The 21,325-nt window shown below is 43.5% G+C and overlaps 1 protein-coding gene across 2 annotated transcripts in view; it reads left to right on the top strand.

The window, feature by feature from the left end:
- LOC120856422 (protein argonaute-1) overlaps nt 1–21,123 on the top strand; it is a 36,622-nt gene extending 15,499 nt beyond the window's left edge. For both annotated transcript variants that reach the window (XM_040231704.1, XM_040231703.1), the window contains exons 12-19: nt 3,317–3,501; nt 9,438–9,597; nt 9,775–9,865; nt 10,962–11,156; nt 13,531–13,665; nt 14,282–14,383; nt 14,711–14,910; nt 15,150–21,123. In XM_040231704.1, coding sequence (XP_040087638.1) covers nt 3,317–3,501; nt 9,438–9,597; nt 9,775–9,865; nt 10,962–11,156; nt 13,531–13,665; nt 14,282–14,383; nt 14,711–14,910; nt 15,150–15,258 — 1,177 coding nt within the window. In that variant the 3' untranslated portion in view covers nt 15,259–21,123. The remainder of the gene's footprint in view (nt 1–3,316; nt 3,502–9,437; nt 9,598–9,774; nt 9,866–10,961; nt 11,157–13,530; nt 13,666–14,281; nt 14,384–14,710; nt 14,911–15,149) is intronic.
- The last annotated feature ends 202 nt before the right edge of the window (nt 21,124–21,325 follow it).

Here is a 21,325-nt window from a genome sequence, read left to right as displayed (position 1 = left end):
AAGGGGCCAAGATTTGCTCTGTAGTCTGTTTTTTTCTGACTTTTGACTCTGCCCCCTGTGCTATCTGGCTTAAACTTCTCCCTGCTTCTTTTCTGTCCCTCTGTGGTCAGGAGTCTTGATAAGGAGCCATATCTGTGTCAGAGATGATAAGTTCAGGACATGAACCTCCTAAGGGAGACCTGAATTGTTTTATTGTTACAATATTTAACATGGGTGGTAAATAGTAGTAGTGATGATTATAATATTTATGTTGACGATGTACCTAATTTTATGTTCTCTTATTTCATCTTCACAGTGAGTAGTGGTGGTATTTCCATTTTCAGCAGACTGAGGCTCAAAGAGGTTAAGTAACTTGTACAAGGTTTGCATTATCAAGAAAGCGTCAAATTGGGGGCAAATCAGATCTGAAGTTTCAGAGCTTATATTCCTGATTAGAAATAAAAGTTCAGCTGGTACTCTGAGCTGTCCTTTCCTATGGACAGAATTGTTCAGTTGGGTCCGAGTGACCTGAGTTAGGTGAACATGAGTTGTAAGGGCCTCTGAGCCACCTGTGCTGAATAGCTGGGAGTAGATGACAGCAATGAAGAAAGTGACATAGCCAAGCGGCTTAAAGGAATCGGTTAGGGGAATAATGGTCTTGAATGAGTGAGTGAATAAGTGAAGAAATCATTGACCCTCCCCCTGCAGTCTTCTTTTTTACTTTTCAAATACCACAAAATTTACCCATTAGAAGTATGCAGTTCAGTTCCTGCTGCCCTTTGAAGTGCTGGCTCTTTGTTTTCTTTGGATCTGGAGTACGGTCAGTGCATTGTGGAGCTGAGAAAGAATCAGTGGAGCTGACCACTTTGGGCAATGATGGGAATCAGTAGAGATGTGTGCATGCCCTGGTGGGTTCACCTGACCTTGGGATTTTCATAAGAATGGATCACAGCAGCCCCTGATGAATGTGGAGACTGTAGCCCTCCTTCTCCCCTCACAGATGCACAGCTACCTCCATCACAATTATAGTTCTCTTAAATGAGTATCTCTTATCTCCTGTCCTGAGTTCTTGGGATTTTGGCCCCATTTAGGCCTGCTCTAGGAGAAGGCAATGGCACCCCCTCCAGCACTCTTGCCTGGAAAATCCCGTGGATGGAGGAGCCTGGTAGGCTGCAGTCCATGGGGTCGCACAGAGTCAGACACGACTGAGTGACTTCACTTTCACCTTTCACTTTCATGCACTGGAGAAGGAAATGGCAACCCACTCCAGTGTTCTTGCCTGGAGAATCCCAGGGACGAGGGAGCCTGGTGGGCTGCCGTCTCTGGGGTCGCACAGAGTCGGACACGACTGAAGTGACTTAGCAGCAGCAGCAGCAGGCCTGCTCTTAGCCTTGGCCAGGCTTTGGAGGGCTGATTTCTTAAGCAGTATTAGAAAGGCTCTCAACTCTGTGTCACCTTGTTGGTTGTTCTGTGCTGGGTATGTCTCTCTCTCATTCTCCTGTCTTTTCCCTGTCCTGTCCTTTTGAGGAGCAACTTGTTGTTCGGATATTTTGGGGCATGGAACCTCATAAACCTCGAATCTTTGATTAGAAAGTAGTCAGTTTATCACACAACAACCTTCTTGCAGTGATCTCTGGATGCAGGGGGTAATATGTGACTTGTATACCTAGGTCAGTTGCTTGTATAGTCCTGGGCTAAAGATTTAAGATTTGGGAGTTCTGGGCTGTGGCAGTGGATGAGATTGTCTACGGAGAATGTGCATAGTGAACAGAGCTGAAAATAGAATCCAGAAGAACTAGAAAGGAAATAGAACAAAGTTCCTACATGTATATGAAGGAATGGGATCCAGAGCACAGGAAAAGCCATCATTTCCACTGAGACATAAGGGGAAGAGATGAAGATGGCCATGGAGGGAGAGAAATTGGTAATTGAGGATGGATAAGGGAGTCCTAGGGTCAACCCTCAGAATTTTTCTTCTGGCTAAAGAGGCCGTGTTACCTCAGCTGTGTCACTTTTAGGACAAGATTTTAAGACAGTCCCCATCCTAGAGTTCTCTCAACACTTTGTGGCCCTCAGCACTGGATATAATATCCCAAGTGTGATCTGGTAATAGAAGATAGGGAATACCACTTTCCTTGAAGTAGAGTCCCACTTATTAATGGAAGCTAGTTAACACATTGTCTTTTTTTAACAGCTATGCTGTAGTTGTATGCCAAGCAGAGAAGTGGAAGAAACACTCTTAGTAGTCCTTCAGAGTCCTGGCACTTAGTTACATGAAATAATAGATTGTATTTTTTACTCTAATGTTTGTTTGAAAAACTTAAAAAAATAGCATAATATGGAAAACATCCATGTGTCTATCATCCAGAGTATCGTCATGTTTATTTTATCCTTTTTAAAAAGTAAATAAAATATTTCAGATAAATTTGACAGTCCTTTATATCCTCCGTTATAGTCTCATTTCTCCTTTCTGATGCAGTCACTTTCTTGAATTACTGTAACCTTTCTATCCAATTTATATATATTATATACCTATATAAGTGGTTTAAAATTTTACACAGCCGTGTTGTACTGTATTAATCTCATGGTTATTTTTTTAACCGATTGAAAACATTTATTTTCTCACTGCATAGGTTTTTACACCCATCTTATTGGTATTTGTGTGCTATATAATAACATCCCTTAAACAATTGCTTTTATTTTCTATTTGCGCATTGTTGCTTCTTAATCTAAATGCGGGTTTTTCACAAATTGAATTTCCTACTGCTCCTTTCGTTCTGTCATATTTATGTAGCTTGATTTTTTTTTTTTAATCTATTGTATGTGTACCCTCTTTTCCAACTTTGTCTTCCTTTCTTAGGGTAAAACTCTAAAGCCCAAAGAAAGAAGCTTGTTTAATTATTTGCTTTCAGGCTTCAAACAACCCATAGGGGAGGAGGGAGCACATTTTTCCCCAAGCATCTCCTGTGCTCTGATCACTGTTGGAAGCTCATTTGTTTTAATTTGAGCCAAGAGGCCTTCCTCTTGGACATCTTCCTATTGCTGTAAACTTAGAGCACAGGATCCAGCTGCTTGAGTGGGACAGGTGCGAGACTTCGAGAATTCCCGTTCTTCTGGGCTCCCTCAGCTCTCTGCTTATACCATTGAACACTTAGCAAGTCCTACGTTGTTCTACCCAACTATAAATGTGGTTTTTACACTAGATGTGATGATGTCTCGTTCCTCTTAGACTCTGTTAGTGCTTGTCATAGTGCTGGGGACCTAGGATGGAGGCGCTCGGTTAGAAGTATTCCAGTGGGACTCACTGCCTCTTGTCGTGACCATGCTTGTGCTGCAGGAACTTCACGGACCAGCTGCGGAAGATTTCCAAGGACGCGGGGATGCCCATCCAGGGCCAGCCTTGCTTCTGCAAATACGCACAGGGGGCAGACAGTGTGGAGCCCATGTTCCGGCATCTCAAGAACACCTACTCAGGGCTGCAGCTCATTATCGTCATCCTGCCCGGGAAGACGCCAGTGTATGGTACAGTTCTCTTGCAGTAGTGACTACAATGATAGGACTCTTCTCAGGGTGTCTCCCTGGGAGATCCTAGGGCTGACTCAGCATGGGTGCTTGGCCCTAGCCAGAGCTCTTCCTTAGTGTCAGTGCTCCTCTCAGAGGAGAGATATCAACTTGTATGGCCAGTCAGTCACCTCTGGTCCTGCTTACCTGCTCACCCTTCCTTTCAGTAGCGTTTGCTGCAGTCCTCTGTGTGCTGGTGTTTATGCCAGGCTAAGCTGAGCCAGGTGCAGACAGGTCAGGCCAGGTACCTATCCGTAGGAGTGCAGTGCCTGTCAGGCCACAGGGCAGCACACACAAGCACAATTTGTGGGGCTTCTCTTGGTTCCATTGCTGGGAATGACTTAGACTTTTTGAGAACTTTTCCTCTCTTTTAAGAATGGAAATGACTATATCCATCTCTGACTCAGTGTTTTTCTCTCACTTTTTTTTTTCCTTCTCCAGCTCTCGTCTTCAAATGAAGAGGTGTCTCTCCTCTGATCTTATTCAACCCATGTGTACTCTTTGTTTCTCTTTTATCCTGCTACCTTTGGGACACTTTAACCCTCAAACATCTTTAGAGTACATTACCACAGTCATGCCATCTCCTTTAGTTGTTGTTTTTTTTTTTTCCCTATTTTCTTGCTTTTCTTCAAGAAAAATAAAAAAAACTTGAAGAGTTTTTAAATGTGTTCTGTACATTTTCTACCCCCACTTCCTCACCAACCACTTACTGCTTAGCTTTTTTCATTTATCTTACCTCTTCCAGTCTCCTAAACCTCCTCTGCAGAGGGTCACCAATGACCTTTCTCCTCTTGACTTCTTGATACTTTCTCCTGTCTCTCCTTCACTGTTTTTGTCATTACTAGGAACGCCTGGCATTTTCCAGAATACTGTACCCTGCCCTCTTATTCTCTCTTTTCATTCTAGTGAAATTCTCATACATTTCAGTTGTTTTGGTCATCAACTATTGTTAGATGTTATCATGTATTATTAAAATCTTCATTCAACACTTGACCTCTCTGTAGTTCCTATTTCTTCCTTTGACTTTTCTTCCTTCCACAAGAGCTCATTGATCATCTATTGTGTATGAAAAGAAACACTGATAGATCCTGAATACATTCGTGGATAAAACAGTTGTGCCCTTTGCTTTTTGTGAAATGTTTTGGTGAACTGTCTCTTTAGTAGCTTGTCTTCTCTGTCTACCAGTAAGCCCTTCGCTTTACTTTTCTTTTCTGTGTCTTTGTCACAATTGCTTCTGGGTTCAGTTCAGTTCAGTCGCTCAGTCGTGTCCGACTCTTTGCGACCCCATGAATCGCAGCACGCCAGGCCTCCCTGTCCATCACTAACTCCCAGAGTTCACTCAGACTCACATCCATCGAGTCCGTGATGCCATCCCGCCATCTCATGCTCTGTTGTCCCCTTCTCCTCCTGCCCCCAATCCCTCCCAGCATCAGAGTCTTTTCCAGTGAGTCAGCTCTTCGCATGAGGTGGCCAAAGTACTGGAGTTTCAGCTTTAGCATCATTCCTTCCAAGGAAATCCCAGGGCTGATCTCCTTCAGAATGGACTGGTTAGATCTCCTTGCAGTCCAAGGGACTCTCAAGAGTCTTCTCCAACACCACAATTCAAAAGCATCAATTCTTCGGCACTCAGCTTTCTTCACAGTCCAACTCTCACCTTTATCCAAACTTTGGGGGCAGTCTGTCTTCTCTTTGCTTACCTCTAATGCTGTTTTTTTAATACAGTGTTAAGATGTATTCCCTGTTCGCCACCCATTCTCAATTTAATGCTAACATTTCTTTATAAGTCTTTCTTGTATAGATTACTGGATAAGACTTTTTGTGATTGGTACTCTCAAAAAAAAAAAAAAAACAACCTTCATTAGTCCCCATTCACAAAATAGAACTTTTGGGGCCCCTTGATCTTAGTTTAACCTTTTCAGCTTCATATTGTACGTCTTTGCTACATATACCAGAAAGGTCACTTGTTCTAGAATTAGATAGAGCTGGATTTTAATCCTGACTATGCCAGTTTACTGTCTTAGATTACCTAACCTTTCTCAGCCTCATTAATTAATTATATAAAAAACAGCATCTAACAGAGGGCCTGTGACCTAGTAGATGCTCTCTAAATGCGCATTCTTTGTGTGCTTTCCAGTCTCTGGTTTTGCTTAACATCATTTGCCTTTGCCTGAAATATCTAAATACTAGTTTTGCTTTATATGCTCTTAGTAGTATCTATATTTTTCCAGTAGGACAGCATTTTGGTTAGGTTTCATTCTGGGTAATGCCACCTTGCAAGGAGTAATCCCAATTTCCTCACAAACAAATCATCATGTCATTGGTCTCAATGTGATACAGATTAACCACAAAATAGAAGCAAGCAAGCACAACTTCCAACGCCTGGAAATCAGAAGCTGTTAATTGTTTAGTCTTTTTTTCCTCCCAAGCAGGTATTTATTGAGAGCCTACCACGTATTGGCCATTTCTTGGTGCTAGGACTTCAGCAGCAAGACAGAGTTGTGCCCTGAGGAGGTTACATTGCAGCTGAGGAGCAAGACAAGAAGTGCTCTGAAGAAAGGGTAAAGGTGTAAAGAAAGTAAAGGAAGGATAAGGTGATAGAGATAGACTGATTTTAAGTTAGACTATCTACTCTTATGTCCCACCTTGCCCTTAAAATTCCCTCTATCCTTCAAATTCTAATTTAAATGTACTTATTCCTGGAAGCTTTCTCTTATCATCCTACCTTTCTGGATTCATCCAGAAATTGCATCAGGTTGCTGATCAATTAATTGAGCATGGAGTGGATCTGATTCTGCTCAAAATCGTCTTCCCTCTGTACATACATACCCAAGGAAGAGCCTTCCACTGACATGATACTCAGTACTTATGAAAGTTGGTTGATCTCCAATCTACATCTCTCTTGGGCCTTAAATTGATGTCCCTTCTTTAGAAAATAAGGATGCTTTTTAGGAGAATTGCCTTGAATAATTAGCCATGTTTCTGGTTCCCTCCATAAAGGGAGAATCCAATATTTTTGGCCTCCCTGTGTGGTGTAGTGTGGCATGCTTGGAGAAGTCAGGTGTTACTCAGAGAGTTTTCCCTACCCTGGGCTCAGTCATGTTATACCTCTCTCCAGCTTCATACCTTGATCATGACCTTGGGTTTCTTTCACTTACATGTTCTTCTTTGATTATACCACTTAGGTAATGGGGGCATTTGACTAGGAATTAAGCATGCACATAGGAGGAGCAGTCAGATTCTTTGAAAGATCCTTCACGGTCCTTCTTGAGAGGCCAAGTGATAGTCAAAACAAGGTCCACATGCATTATAATTGCCCCCAAAGTATAAAAGGACAGTGTCACATTTCCAGTTCTAATCTGCTAACATGCCTCATCCTGTATAGTATTTTTAACTCCTTCCTCTCCACTAAATTGATACAATTTTTTAATGTAATTTTTTTATTGAAGTATAATATACATATGAAGATCTTTTGTGGTCAATTCAGTGAATTCTCACAGTGTCACAGCAGGGATACCTAGTTCTGATAGTAAAACATTACCACAATCCCAGGCTACTGATTACTACAACTTCCAACAGTGATAACCACTGTTCTTTTGGCTTCTAACACCATAGATTGGTTTTGACTGTCTTTGAACTTTATATGAATGGAGTCATATATCATGTACCTTTTTACGTGTCTGTCTTCTTTCACTCAACATTATGTTTGTTAGATTTGTCCGTGTTTGTTTAATTGTAGTTTGTTACAGTTTTCCCATTAAATGATTTTAACACAATTTACATGTATTTATCCATTCTACTGTTAGTGGACATAATCGGGTTGTTTCAGGCTTTTACTGTTATAAATAATGCTTCGGTGAACATTCTTGTACGTGTCCTTTGAATATATGTGCCCGTTTCTATTGGGTGTGTAACTAGGAGGAGGGCTTTTAAGTGTACAGACGTATACTTCCATCAGCAGCAAAATGAGAGTTCTAGTCATTTACATCCTTATCAAACTTGGTATTGTCATTTTCATCTTAGCCATTTATACAGGTGTTTGTTAATACTGCATTGTGCTTTTTAATTTGATTTCTCTGGTGATTAATAAGGTTGAGTATCTTTTTATATTTTTATTGGCTGTTTCATTGGCCTCTTGACAGGTGCCTGCTCACATCTTTCTCTTTTTTTATTGGCTTAGATGTTCTTTATAATTCCTTTATTAAATACGATGTGTACTACACGTATCTGTAGCTTGCCTTTTTACTTTCTTAATGGGTTCTTTTGTTGAACAGAAATTTAAAATTTTAATGTAGTCCTGTCTATCAGTATTTTTCCTTTATGGCTAGTACTTTCTGAGTCCTGTTTAAGAATTCCTAAGGTCACGAAGATACTAGTCTGTGTTTTCTTTTAAATGTTTTTTTTTTTAACCTTTCACATTTAGAACTAGCTTGTGTTTGCCAGAAATGGCTGTTGCTTTCTCTGTCCCTTGGCAGTGGTTCCTCTTTTGGTGCAAAGCCTAGAATCTCAGCCTCTTGCCCAAATCTAGAATCAGCAAATGTACCCAGGGCAGAGCAGCTGCAGCAGATTGCTCACCTCTGTGAGATTCTCTTCCTCTCTGGAGTGTTAGCTCTTGCCGTTCTTTTGTCTTAGCACCTCTCTACTGCCTTCAGAAAGGTGAGTTATGAATTTTATTTGGTTTTCTTGAATGTTGTCAACAGACACTGGTTTCCTTCTGACCATATCTCTTGGAGATAGAAATGATCCCTTAGCTTTTTAAACAGTCTCAAATTTCTCCCATTGAAAATATATCGTACTGTTTATTGATCCCATGTTTCCTCCATAGTATTTGATATTACCAAAAACAGTTTTTGCCTCTGATCATTAATTTTTGCCTTGCTGTCACAAAATTCTGGTCCTCGTTTTACCTCTTAGCAGCATTTGACTTGGTTGAACACTTAGTCCTTCTTGAAACACTCTGTCTTCCCTGGCATTCATGCTGCAACACTGTCTTGATCTTCCTCCTAGATATCTGGATTTTTGTCCTTTGCAGATTCATCTTCTTCCTGTTCTGCAAGTATTGTGAGCTCTTCAAGAATAGAGTTTAAGCCCTCTCCTTTCACTCCATTCACTTCCTTGTTGATCTCAAGAGCATGTCTTCAATTACTACTTGTACCTAAATATGTCATATTTTACATCTCCATTTCAGACTATTCTTGAACTTCCAATTGCTGTACTCAGTTGCCTGATTGATATCCTCACTGGGATGACCAAAAAGCACTTCAAACTCAAAATGTTTCAAAAAGAACTTAAGATCTGTCTGTTCTATTACAAAAGTCTAGAAACTCATAAGTTATCCATAAAATTATTTTCCCTTACATAGCCTCTTGAATCTGCTTCTCTCCATCCTGATAACTGCCTTCTTGAACTACCCTCATGTCTTTCCTAGGTCGTTCTGATCACCACTTTCTTTCTCTCACATGGCAGTTCCCTTGCTCTCCTTTATATCTGGTTTGCCCTTTGAGCTTCTTCAGTTCATGTCTCTGTCCCCTATCAGAGTGCATTTTGCCTGCTCTTCCCTTGGCCTGGAATGCTCCCTTCCACATTCTCTCTCCCTTGTAAGTTCTTTTCTACCTTTAAATTCAGTTCAGTGAAGAATCCTTTCCTGGCTAGGTTATTACACTATATCATATGCTCTCTGTGCCATAGCTCTGGGAAGTTTCCTGTTGTAGCATTTATCATTGTTACACTTTTTATGATTTTTAAAATTAGTCACTAGATAGTAAGCACTATAAGAGTAGGGACCCTATGTGTTTCTGGTCACCATTGTGTTCCCTAGCACCTCGTATACTTCCTGGAATCAAGTAGACATTCAGTAAATATTTGCTGAATGCACTAATCAATTCTCTCCCTGCTCATAGCTGAAGTGAAACGTGTTGGAGATACTCTGTTGGGAATGGCTACACAGTGTGTGCAAGTGAAGAACGTGGTCAAGACCTCGCCTCAGACTCTGTCTAACCTTTGCCTGAAGATCAATGTCAAGCTTGGTGGCATTAACAACATCCTAGTCCCACACCAGCGGTATGAACGCTATTGCTTACTTGCCCTTGTCAAGGTAATATACTGGAGATTGATGAAAAGATAGGACACTGTCCAGGCAGAGTGAGTCACAAGGGAGAGGGGACCAAAGTGGGTGCTAGATGGTGCCAGGAAAAGAAGACCCAACTCCTCACCATTTGTTTTCTCTTCCTTGTTTAGCTCTGCAGTCTTTCAACAACCAGTGATATTCCTGGGAGCAGATGTTACACACCCACCAGCAGGAGATGGGAAAAAACCTTCTATCACAGCAGTGAGTGATACTTGCCAACTTGCTCTTAAGGTTCTCTTCTGAGCCCCCAAGACTACACCTGATTTCCTTCCCTCAACTCTGGTGCTTGACCCTTCACAAGATCTTTTTATTTCAGCTGATCATCCCCATTAACCAGGCCCTTGGTTTTCTAATAAAGCTAACTGTATGACATCTTCTTTTCAGAGAGAGCAATAAGAGAGTAGACTGGGGCCGGAGACTTGGTTATGTCTCCATCACTTTTGTTCTGTGTTTGAATTTCCCTCTTTCTCCCTGTGCCCACTTTTGGGATGTGGGAAGGACCATACCTCCTCTCCGAAGTCGCTTTTAAGTGAATTCCTTAGTTACTGGGATTGTCTTTTATTCTTTGCTATCTGTACTCCTGACTCATCTAGTAGATTAGATGGCTCTCTAATCCCTCTCCTGACAGCTCTGCTCCCTGTCTCACAGGGCTTCTCAATTGACTGATAGGACCAGGCCTTCTTTCTCATTTCTTTTTCTGGAACCTTCATGTTTCTCTAGGCAGACTGGGCCTATCTCAGTAAATGTGGGGAAACCCAGTACTATGCTTATCTTTATTTTCCTTGTGGCCATCCATCCTAGTCTCTGGCCTCTGTCCCCTTAGAAAATAATGTTGTTCCTACCATCCACAAGAGCACTGTTCACTGTAGTTCCTGGAGTAGATTAGCACTTGAAGAAAAGATTAGCTTGTTTTTTGGATGAGGTCACTCTTTGAGCTAACAGTGCTGAACCATTGCATGCCCTCTGTAAGGGGTGGGAAAATCAAAGTTAGCAAGTACCTACTGTGGGTGAGGTCCTGTGCGTGATGACTTATGTGTGCCACAGCAGCACTGCAGGCGGGTGTTACTCTTATCGCCATTTGAGAAGAGGAACAAGAAGATCAGGTGGGTTAAATCACATCCGTGTGTATGAGAGAACAGAGACTGAAACCAGGGCTATTGAATCCAAAAAACCTACATGTTCGATTTCTTAGGTTGTTTTTTTTTTCCCCCCCTAAGAGATCTTTCCCCAGACCCAGAACCAACAGTGTTGGGAGGGCGGAGGTTTTAGGAGCTGATCCTGCCTCTTTGGTTATCAGGTGGTAGGCAGCATGGATGCCCACCCCAGCCGTTACTGTGCTACTGTGCGGGTGCAGAGACCACGGCAGGAGATCATTGAAGACTTATCCTACATGGTACGTGAGCTGCTCATCCAGTTCTACAAGTCCACGCGCTTCAAGCCTACCCGCATCATCTTCTACCGAGATGGGGTTCCTGAAGGCCAGCTTCCCCAGGTAGGGCCCACAATAAGTCAAGAAAACCTTCACATTGAGGCCGTAGGGCCTAATGGTAGCAGAGAGTACTGCTCCCTTTCTTAAGCTGTTGACACTGGGAGGTGCTTCTACTTATGGAGGTTTGCTAAATGGAATTGGCTTGGAAGCAGAGATCCCAACTGAGAGATGGTGTGTAGAGTCATTGATGGACCTTTCTTCTTGTAATAAAAGACTCTCAGTGCCTATTTACTAGTTAATTCATGGTGAAGACTGATTCTTTAGACCAGTGGTTCTCCAGCTTTGGGCTTTCCTGATGGCCCAGCTAGTAAAGAATCCACCTGCAATGCGGGAGACCTGGGTTTGATCCCTGAGTTGGCAAGATCCCCTGAGGAAGGGAATGGCTACCCACTCCAGTATTCTGGGCCAGAGAATTCCATGGACTGTATAGTCCGTGATGTTGCACAGAGTCGGACACGACTGAGCGACTTTCACTTCACTGTCCAGCTTTAGCATCCATCAGAATCTTTTGAAGGGCTTATTAAAGCAGTTTGCAGAGCTCCACTCTTAAAATTTCTGCTTCAGTGAATCTAGGATGGGGTATTAAAATTTGTAGCTCTGATAGGTTCTTAGTGATCCTGCTGATCTGGTGGCCACACTGCTATTGACCTTTACAGTGTTCTTACCATTCTATCTCCCTGCTAAGCCTTCATAGCTTATTGTTTAGACTAGTATATTGAACTGATCTCCTTTTCGACCATTTAATAAAAAGTAGTATAACTACCATTTACTGGGTATCTTATGTGCCATGAACTGTGCTAACCACTTTGTATGTGCTCTATTCAGTGCTTATAAGAATCCTATGAAGTAATTATTATTCCACCTGATACATGATGAAACTGAGGCTTGAAAATGTTAAATGATTTCTTCAGTGTCATCCAAGCTAATAAGCAGTGGAGCTAGGATTCGGACAAGTTGGTCAGATTCCAGAGTTCATGCTCTTAACTATTATGCTCAATTTCCTCTGAGTCATACAATGTTTCCTAAAGTACCAGATGAATTTATAACATGTATCTGTTCAGAGATGTCCTGTGGCTTCATGTAGCCTAGGGTTATGCTTATGCAAAGCAGTTAGCAGTCATTAAGCCCCTGTTAGGTTTTTTATGCTTCCACTTAATTATTTGTTTTAGTCTTCACAGACAGTTTTGTGAGGATGATCTTATTAGTAAAGTTAGTTAATGTGGAGAAAATGAGACTTTATTAAAGGGGTTAAGTAACTTGCTCAAAGTAATAAAATTAGATAAAGCTTGGGGTTTAAAAACTGAGTTCTAATTGATTCTAAATTCTATTTACTTCTACCAGGTAGTTTTTACTCCTTATATCTGACATCCAGGGCAGCAAGGCAGCTACTGCCTGTGCTTGTTCACCTGTGGCTTCTTTAGCTAGTCTGTTTTCTTATGATACTGCTTTTTTTATAGAACTGAATTTATCTACTCCCTCTACAGCCATTCCTGAACTCTGTGTCTACTCTTTGGTGGTGGTCCCAACCCTGTCTGCTCCCATGGGGAAACGCCCATTTCCCTCCTGATCCTAAAATTGTCCTTACTCTGGACATGGTGATTTTTCTGTGAACCTTGATTCTGTGTCTTGATGTTAGGTCTCACTATGCATAGGAACCAGGTGAGTGCTCTCTGCGGATACTAAGCCCCGCAGTTAGGTTTTATAGGAACATAGCAGGTGAACTGTCTACAGGCACACCTCGTCTTACTGCACTTCGCTTTATTGTGCTTCACGGATACTGTATTTTTTACAAATTGAAGGTTTGTGGCAGCCCTGCGGCCAGCAAGTCTGTCGGGACCATTTTTCCAAGAGCATTTGCTTACTTCATGTCTCTGTGTTACACTTTGGTAATTCTTGCAATATTTCAGACTTTTCATTATTATATTTGTTATGGTGATCTGTGGTTAGTGATCTTTGATGTTACTGCTGTGACTCACTGAAGGGTCAGGTGATGGTTAGTATTTTTTAGCCATAAAGTATTTTTAAAATTAAGGTATGTACATTGTTTTCATTTTTTTTAAGACATAATGCTACTGCACACTTAATACACTACAGTGTAGTGTAAACATAACTTTTGTATGCATTGGGAAACAGAAAATTCGTGTGACTTACTTTATTGTAGTGGTCTGGAATTGAACCTGCAATATTTCTGAGGTATGCTTCTGTAAGGCTGATTTTTGGTAGGAAGGGCTTATCCTCTCTGATGGTTGGGTGTCAGCTTATAAAGGGAGGCTGAACAAAAAGCTGTATAACAAGTGGCAAACCCTTAGTTCAGAAAGATGAATGAACTCAAGAGGAGCTGTATGTCTCTTTGTCTCCCTCCTCACCCTGTGCCTAGATCCTCCACTATGAGCTGCTGGCCATTCGTGATGCCTGCATCAAACTGGAAAAGGACTACCAGCCCGGAATCACTTATATTGTGGTGCAGAAACGCCATCACACCCGCCTTTTTTGTGCTGACAAGAATGAGCGAGTGAGTGAGGGATTGAGGAAGTCACTGTTCCCTGGTCATGTCTCCCTTCTCTGAGTATGAAAGGAGCTGTGGAAATGAAATCTGGGGGTTAGTCCTTGGCCTCTCCATCACCCCTGGCACCTTTCTTCCCCCTGACTCTTGTGGTCCTTCCTCTGCGGCTTCCTTTCCTTGGTTTCCCCCTCTCCCCTCCTTCCCTTCTTCCCTTAAATTTGATCTCCCTCCTCCTAGCTCCCTGGGCTGTAGACCCCATATATAGACCAGCTCCCAGAGATGGGAAAGGGAACTTCCATTTATTGAACTTATATGTGCCAGACACTGTGCAAGGCGTCTTCCTCACAGCAGCCCTGTGAGGTAGGTACTGTTATTATCTCCAGTTTAACCTCAGAAAGGTTAAATAACTTGCTAAGATCACACAGCTAATAAATGGTGAAAGCAGCACTTAAACACAGGTCTGTGTAACTTTAGAAGCCTGTTATTTCAGCGCCCAGTACTCTCTCGGGAACAGCAACTTCTGCCTTACTTCTGGGATTCTGATGGAGTCAGGTTAGAGTTGAGTCGAGGCCCTAGTTAGGGCCAGGCAGGTCTTGGGATCTTGGTTGTCTTTGTTTCTATACAGATTGGGAAGAGTGGTAACATCCCAGCTGGGACCACTGTGGACACCAACATCACCCACCCATTTGAGTTTGACTTCTATCTGTGCAGCCACGCAGGCATCCAGGTAGCTGGGCTATGTCCTGGGGTATCCAGTGGGTCAAAGATAGTTGATCATTCCCATTGCCTCTAGAATACATCATTCATCACCGAGTGGCATTCAAATCAGGATTGTTCTCTTAATAAGCCCTTTGTGCACTTGAACGTAAGTGTACTTTCAACATCTTAGTCAGGGTGCCCATACAATGGGTGCTTTATGACAGAGGTGGCTTTGTGTCTGCCTTTTCATGGGTGGGCCTTCCAACCCAGCCATACTCATAATGGTAATCCTGTTCCTTACTGTCAGCCATCCCGTCTGCTCAACCTGGGGCCCCTCACCTTCCTATCTTCCCAGGGCACCAGCCGACCATCCCATTACTATGTCCTTTGGGATGACAACCGTTTCACAGCGGATGAGCTCCAGATCTTGACGTACCAGCTGTGCCACACTTATGTACGATGCACACGCTCCGTCTCAATTCCAGCACCTGCCTACTATGCCCGCTTGGTGGCTTTCCGGGCACGATACCACCTAGTGGACAAAGAGCATGACAGGTGAGGCCTGGAATCAGGCTGGCTTCCTTTTTGCTTCAGCCTCTGGTACCAGACCCTCTCAACTTTCCTTGGGTAGAAGGAAACGAGGATTGTCCAATTTGGTGTCCTGGGGCTTGTCAGCCCAATTCTGGGTTGGGGTTTTCTCTTAATTGGTATGGGAATTGGTACCCTAGGGGTGGGGGAAGGGTTAGTGGCAGCTCAGTTCACCAGGAAGGACTTCTTTCATTTTTCCTTTTCAGTGGAGAGGGGAGCCACATATCGGGGCAGAGCAATGGGCGGGACCCCCAGGCCCTGGCCAAAGCCGTGCAGGTTCACCAGGATACTCTGCGCACCATGTACTTCGCTTGAAGGCAGAACGCTGTTACCTCACTGGATAGAAGAAAGCTTTCCAAGCCCCAAGAGCTGTGCCGCCCAAATCCAGAGGAAGCAGGGAGGAGGGAGGTGGGGTAGGGAGGAATGCAGAAGGCCCTGTTTCCTTCTGCAGAGGGGGCAAAAGGGTGGGGAACAGGGCCAGTAAGCCAGACCACCAGCCAGAAATCTCTGATATTCACCTCATGCCCTCAACCCCTCACCCCATCTTGTCCCATCTGGCCCTGAACCCACTGGACCAAGAGAGGCAGCAGCGGTGCCCACCATACACACAATGTCCCATGTGACTCACAGTGCTAAGGACTCATGCCTGACAGCTTGGGAAGGTCGGCTCTGCAGCCCTGCGGACAAAAGCTGGTAGGTTTGGGTTTGATACTTTAGATGGAAGAGTGAGGGGCTTGAGAAAGTGGGTGGGAGGAGGGAAGGATTTTTTAGGAGCCTTAATCAGAAAAGGTCTAGATTTGTTTAAGAAGAAAAACGAAATCAGATGCAGATCAATATTTTAGGATACTAGATGTTTTAATGGGTTGAGAATCCAGCCTGTAGGAAGATTTTTAATGCTAATGATTTTGGTTGCCCCTCCCCCAGCTGCCACTCCCCTTTCCCTTATTCCTCTTTCTCCACTTTTTCTACCCCACCTTACACCTGACAGACATCCAGCCCCTAGTAAGACTTAAGGCACTATGGCACTTAGCTCTGAAGTGACACGACCCTGTCTTCCTTCCGCCTGCTGGTGGGTAACCAGTGCCTTCCCTGTAATGGTAATGCTGCAGAACTGCAACCTTTTGTACCTTTTGGGGGGTGGGGGCGGGGTGGGGGTGGGAGAGGAGGTAGGTTGGGATGAAATACCCTGTACCCAACACGCCTCCAGCCAGAGCGCCAGCTATTTTGCATTTGAAGGAATTGACTTCCATATTCATTGAGCTTTTAAAAAGATCACGACCTCAAGATGGTTAAAATCCATTGACATTTGCACTTTCAGACATGACAAGTCTAGGAGCTGCTGAGATGACTGGCCCCTGGCCTTTCCACTTACGTCTCCTTTCTTCTTGTCCCCGCTTTCTCCCCACCTGCCTGGGTCTGGAGTTAACTTTCATAGCATTTCTCACTCTTGGCTTCTTTTCCCTGATGGTCAAGCCTCTTTATGTTTCAATATTTTTTAACTGGGGTGACTTACAACAGATGATCTTTAGGTCTAAAATAAGGGGGGGAAAAAGCAAAAACTAAATGTTATTTTTATACCATAACCTGAGTCTATTGCCAAAATCTGGAAATAAATCCCTCCCATGCCCAGTGAGTTTACATCCCAGAAACATTGAGCCATCAAAGGAACTATGTACCTGACTTGTTCTTTGGCCTGCTTTGGCTTGGCTCTGTAGGGTGTGGTCATCTCCACGCAGGGCTCAGGCTCCACCCTTTGTGCAGATAATACCTTTCTCTTGCTGCAGGCCCCTCTGCTGCACTGCCCTGCACTCTTCCTGCAAGTCCATCTCCTTCTCTGGACTATCTTCTGATGCTTGGCTTATCCCAGATTTCAGCGTGTCCTGTGGATAGGCTGGGGGATTTTGCTGCTCCCTATTGCTTCTGTTTACACAAATGACTTTTTCCTGATTTCCCACTAGGGCATGTGAGTGGATGGCATGGGCTTTTTTTTCTCTTTTTTTCCTGTCTTCCTGGGTAGAGATGGGGTTTGGCTGTCTTGCAGAACTGGAAAAGTAGGGAGTTCTAGCTTGGGGCCTGTTGGCCTTGAAGCAAGGCTTCCTCTTTCCTCGACTGTTCCTTTTTTCCTGTCCCACTGCTTGGGATGAGGAGCTGCAGCTTCAGTGTGGAAATTTCTCTTTTTGAGGAGCCTGGGCTTGGGTTTACCCCAAACTGGTGATGAAGCCATGACTCTTTAGACCTAGCTCAGGCTCAAGGCCAGCCAGCAGAAGGTTGGTCTGAATATGGGCCTATGCAGTAGAGCTACCATTTCCCCTCCCCAGCAGCGCTTGTACAGACCCAGATTTGCTATGCAAAACAGTCTATCCCAGGTTCTGTTCTGGTTGGCTACTTTGTTAAGCAACTTCACAAAACGTAGCACAAACATTAATTATGGAGAAGGCATCAGGACTGTTGAGTAATTCTTCCTTTACTTCTTTCCTACTGGCAACAGTATGGGGTGCCCTGTGGGCACAGCCCAGCTGAAAACTGAATGGAGGGCTCTGGGAGGAGGCAGCTCACTGGAGAGCCTACATTCCTTACACAAGTGCCTAAGAGAGTGATGCCAACACTCCCATCTGCCCTGTCCATCGCCTTCATATATTGTCTACTTCGTGTTTAGTCACCCTTTGGGGAGGGGAGCTCTCTTGGGATAGTGGGCTCTGAGGGTTCTCTTCTCGGGTGCGTTTTGGGGCTGGGATCAGGGCAGTATTCCTGGAAGGTCCAGTCATTCACCAGCATTTGCAAATGTCCATTGAGAGCTGGTGGTAGCCACCTACTCTCAGCAACAAGTTTGTGTTCTCTCCTTTTTCTCTCTTTGCCTCACTCTCTCCAGTTGGGTCTTGAGCTGAGGCTTGTCGTTTTCTAGCCCTTAGGCATTTACATGCCATTTAATAAATAAAAGAAACAGCTTGGGCAATAGCAAGAACATGACATCTTGCTGTGATTTTCTTTCTTTCTTTCTTTTTATCTTTGAGACTTGAAAAACACCCTTAACCTTGAGGATGCTTCTTCTTCGAAAGGTGGTGCATGCAGATTGAGAAGTGGTGTTGGCAACAAGCTTGGCTTTCTTTGATTTGGTTAAAGTGGTGCTTTTTCCTTAGGCTCAGAGGAAGTGCTGGGGAGACCCCAGCCTCATCCTGTTAGACAAGTCTCCTGGTCCCTTTGTTCTACTCGTTTGCCTTCCTTTTCCTCTTCTCTCTTTCCCTGGCCTTGTTTTATTTTTTTCTGTTCATTCAGCTTGCTTGCTGGCCTGCCTGCCTATCTGCCTATGTGATGATGAATTCTCTGCATGGCTACAATGATCCCACTGTTAGCTGGCAAGGTCAGGCTTAGCTCCTTGGCTGCAGAAGACCAAGAATCTGCTTCCCAAGCCTAGTGATGTCCTTCCTGGGTTGGACCACCCTCAAACTTATGTGAAGGTGTAGCAGAAGGCCTGCCCGTCTGGCATGAAATCAGGAAGGCTTCTGGCAACTTCCACATCTGTCCACTCTTTGGAGTTGGTTTCTCTTGTTGCTTTTTCTAGATCTGGTTTCATTTCTCTCTACCTGGGGCTGCCCTTTTCTGAGGGTGTCCTAGCATTGACCTTTTTGGCTATCCAGGGTTGAAGGGTTAGGGGATAGACATGGGGGAAGGAGGGATGGAAAGAGAATGGAGAGAATTTGGCTAAAACATGGGAAAGGAGAGCCCTGCTCACTGATCACTTTTCTAGTCCAGCCTGACTCATTGGGGCCGAGGTGCTACTGCTGGCCTCTGGGGATAAACATGAGGCTGTTGTTGCTGGGAACTTAGGATTAAATTAATGTTGAAAAAGAAGGTAACTAAAAGTGTGAAACCTCCCTGAAAAGCTCCTGGTTCCCATCTACTCAGTAGCTCCTCTATAGCCTCCTCTTTGGCTAAGTAATGATGTTTTTGGATAGTTTTCTTTTTCTGTCCAGAATTCTGTAAATGAGGCCAGCAAGATGGGCAGCCAAGGGGATGCAATGATTTCTCACCTGACCCATAGGATATCTGCAAGGCTAGTGGGACAGTGTTTTAGACTTGGCATTATGTGTAACAAAGAAAGGTGAATGGTCCTTCCCCTTCAGGGTAGAAAGTCATCTCAAACTGACTAAGATGCAGTTTTGGAAACTACATCAGGGGGAAGTTATTTTTATTTATATTTGCTGGGCCATGGCCAATCCTGGATGGTAGCTGGGATGCCTTCCTTCTTAAAGTCTGATCATGGCAGGATTATGCAGGGCACTCTTTCCTCTTTGGCCTTCTAAGCTGATCAGGGAGAAGGGATTCTCTGGTTTTCTCTTCTCTCCCATTTATTAGGACTTGCCTTCTCCCTGGGCAGGGAGAGAGGCTAGGTTGGTGCTCTCCCCTTACTCTACTCCTACTGACTTAGAACCTCTGGCTGCTGTTCGGGAGCCCAAGAAAGGTGGTGGAGGGAATGGGCTCAAAACAACAACAACAAAAAAACAGAAAAAGGTGAGGAAAGGCAGATTTCCTTCTTTAAAAAGGAAAATAGGAAGCCCTCCAAGGATTGTGCAAATAAAGACAATGTGTCAAATGCACTGACTCCCCTGGTGTAGTAGCAATAAGGAAAAATGAAATGACTTTCCTGTGTACACAGTCCAACCTGATTGGTGTGTGATGTTGCACTTAGCAGCCATCTGGTGGGCATGTGTGACTACTCTGGGTTTCACTTTAGTTTCTAAACTTTTTATCCCTCTCAAGTCCAGCATGGATGGGGAAATGTCCCTGGAGCCCCACAGCTGTGTACTTGTTTGCATTTGTTTCCCTATGAGACTTGTGTTTGTGTCCTGCTTTGAGCTGTACCTTGTCCAGTCCATTGTAAAATTATCCCAGCAGCTGTAATGTACAGTTTCTTCTGAAGCAAGCAACAGCAGCAGCACAATTCTGTGTTTTATAAAGACAACAGTGGCTTCTATTTCTAAAGTGCGGTCTCTCTCTCTCTTTTTTCTTAGCAAAGCAAACTGTTGGGATTAATTATATCTCTGATAGATTTTACATTAGAATAATAGATTGTGAGAAGAGCAGAATCATCACTTTCTAAAGGAGTAAAGTGGGTAAAACAAATTCCAGAGTGTTGAAACTGCCGATTATATGTAATCATTTCACAGGGTTTCCATTTATTCTTCATTCAGCAAACATGTAAAGCACTGTGTCTAGCAGTTTTTGTTGGCACAATTCAAAAATGAGGAAAACAGTGTTTCTCTCCTTAAGGAGCTTGAAAAGTTTGGTTGGGGATATGAGTAGCCAAATGGTTCTTTGGTACCATTTAGAGAGATTATGAGGACTGGGAAAAAGGCTATAAGGCTGCAGCAATGAAGATAGAAAGGAAAGAGCAAATAGGAGAGACACTCAGGAAGTAAAATTAATAGGACTCAATGGATGATGGAATGGGAAGAACGAAGTAGAGGCTAATATCCACTTTGCTTGAGCAAGTGAGTATGTTGGGACGTTCCTCTAAGCCAAGATTGGGGGAAGGGAGACCGTAGAAGGAAGGTGGTGAATTTTGCGAAGAAAGACCATTAGGCTTTTATAGACTGAGTTTTGAGGTTCCCAGGTTTCCAATAAACATTTATATTTTGGTGCTCAGGGAAGACTCCAAAACTGCAGTTACAGATACAAGATTCATAATCATAGAGGTGGTAATTAAAGCCATAGACATGAACAGGATGGCTTAGGAAAGAGTAGGGCAAGAGAAACCTTGTGTACAACTCTCGGAAACAGGCGATCAGGAAATAGAACCTAAAGATGACTGTCACATCACTCCTAGAGAGCTTGTATGGTTTTGACTGATTTAATGAGGTGGGAGAATAGTGAGGAGAGAGGAATAGGATTCAACAACGACATGATTAACAGCAGGAAAACTGCTGCGGTGAGGCGGGGAGGTATTATTTTCTACTTATTTTACCATCCTTCACTCCATCTTCTCTGGCATCTTATAACTATATGGTCATTCTCCAGTTTTTCTTGAAAATGAGCATTGGAAAACCTAACTTAAACCAGGCTAAGACAGAGACTTCCAAGTCATTCACAGCCACCACCACCACTACCTCCACCTCCAGCTTCCTCCTATCCTCAGGAGATACTTGTGAAACAATAAAATAAACAAGCCTAATTTTGTTCCTATCCAGTGTCCTAGATCGTATTCCAGTGCACTTGGTAGCACTTAGCAGCTTGCTCTATTTTCTCTTATGACTTGTTTTCCCCAGAGCCTGCGAACTCCTAGCCGCAGAAACAACTACTCATTTTTTTTCCTCTCAGGGCCATCCGTAGTGTATATCAGGAGGGATCAGTATTTATGACTAGGATTGAAATGAGCTAGAAATCT

Source organism: Oryx dammah, unplaced genomic scaffold (assembly GCF_014754425.2).
Source record: "Oryx dammah isolate SB20612 unplaced genomic scaffold, SCBI_Odam_1.1 HiC_scaffold_28, whole genome shotgun sequence".
NCBI lineage: Eukaryota > Metazoa > Chordata > Mammalia > Artiodactyla > Bovidae > Oryx > Oryx dammah.
This window is presented reverse-complemented; position numbering and strand designations above follow the sequence as displayed.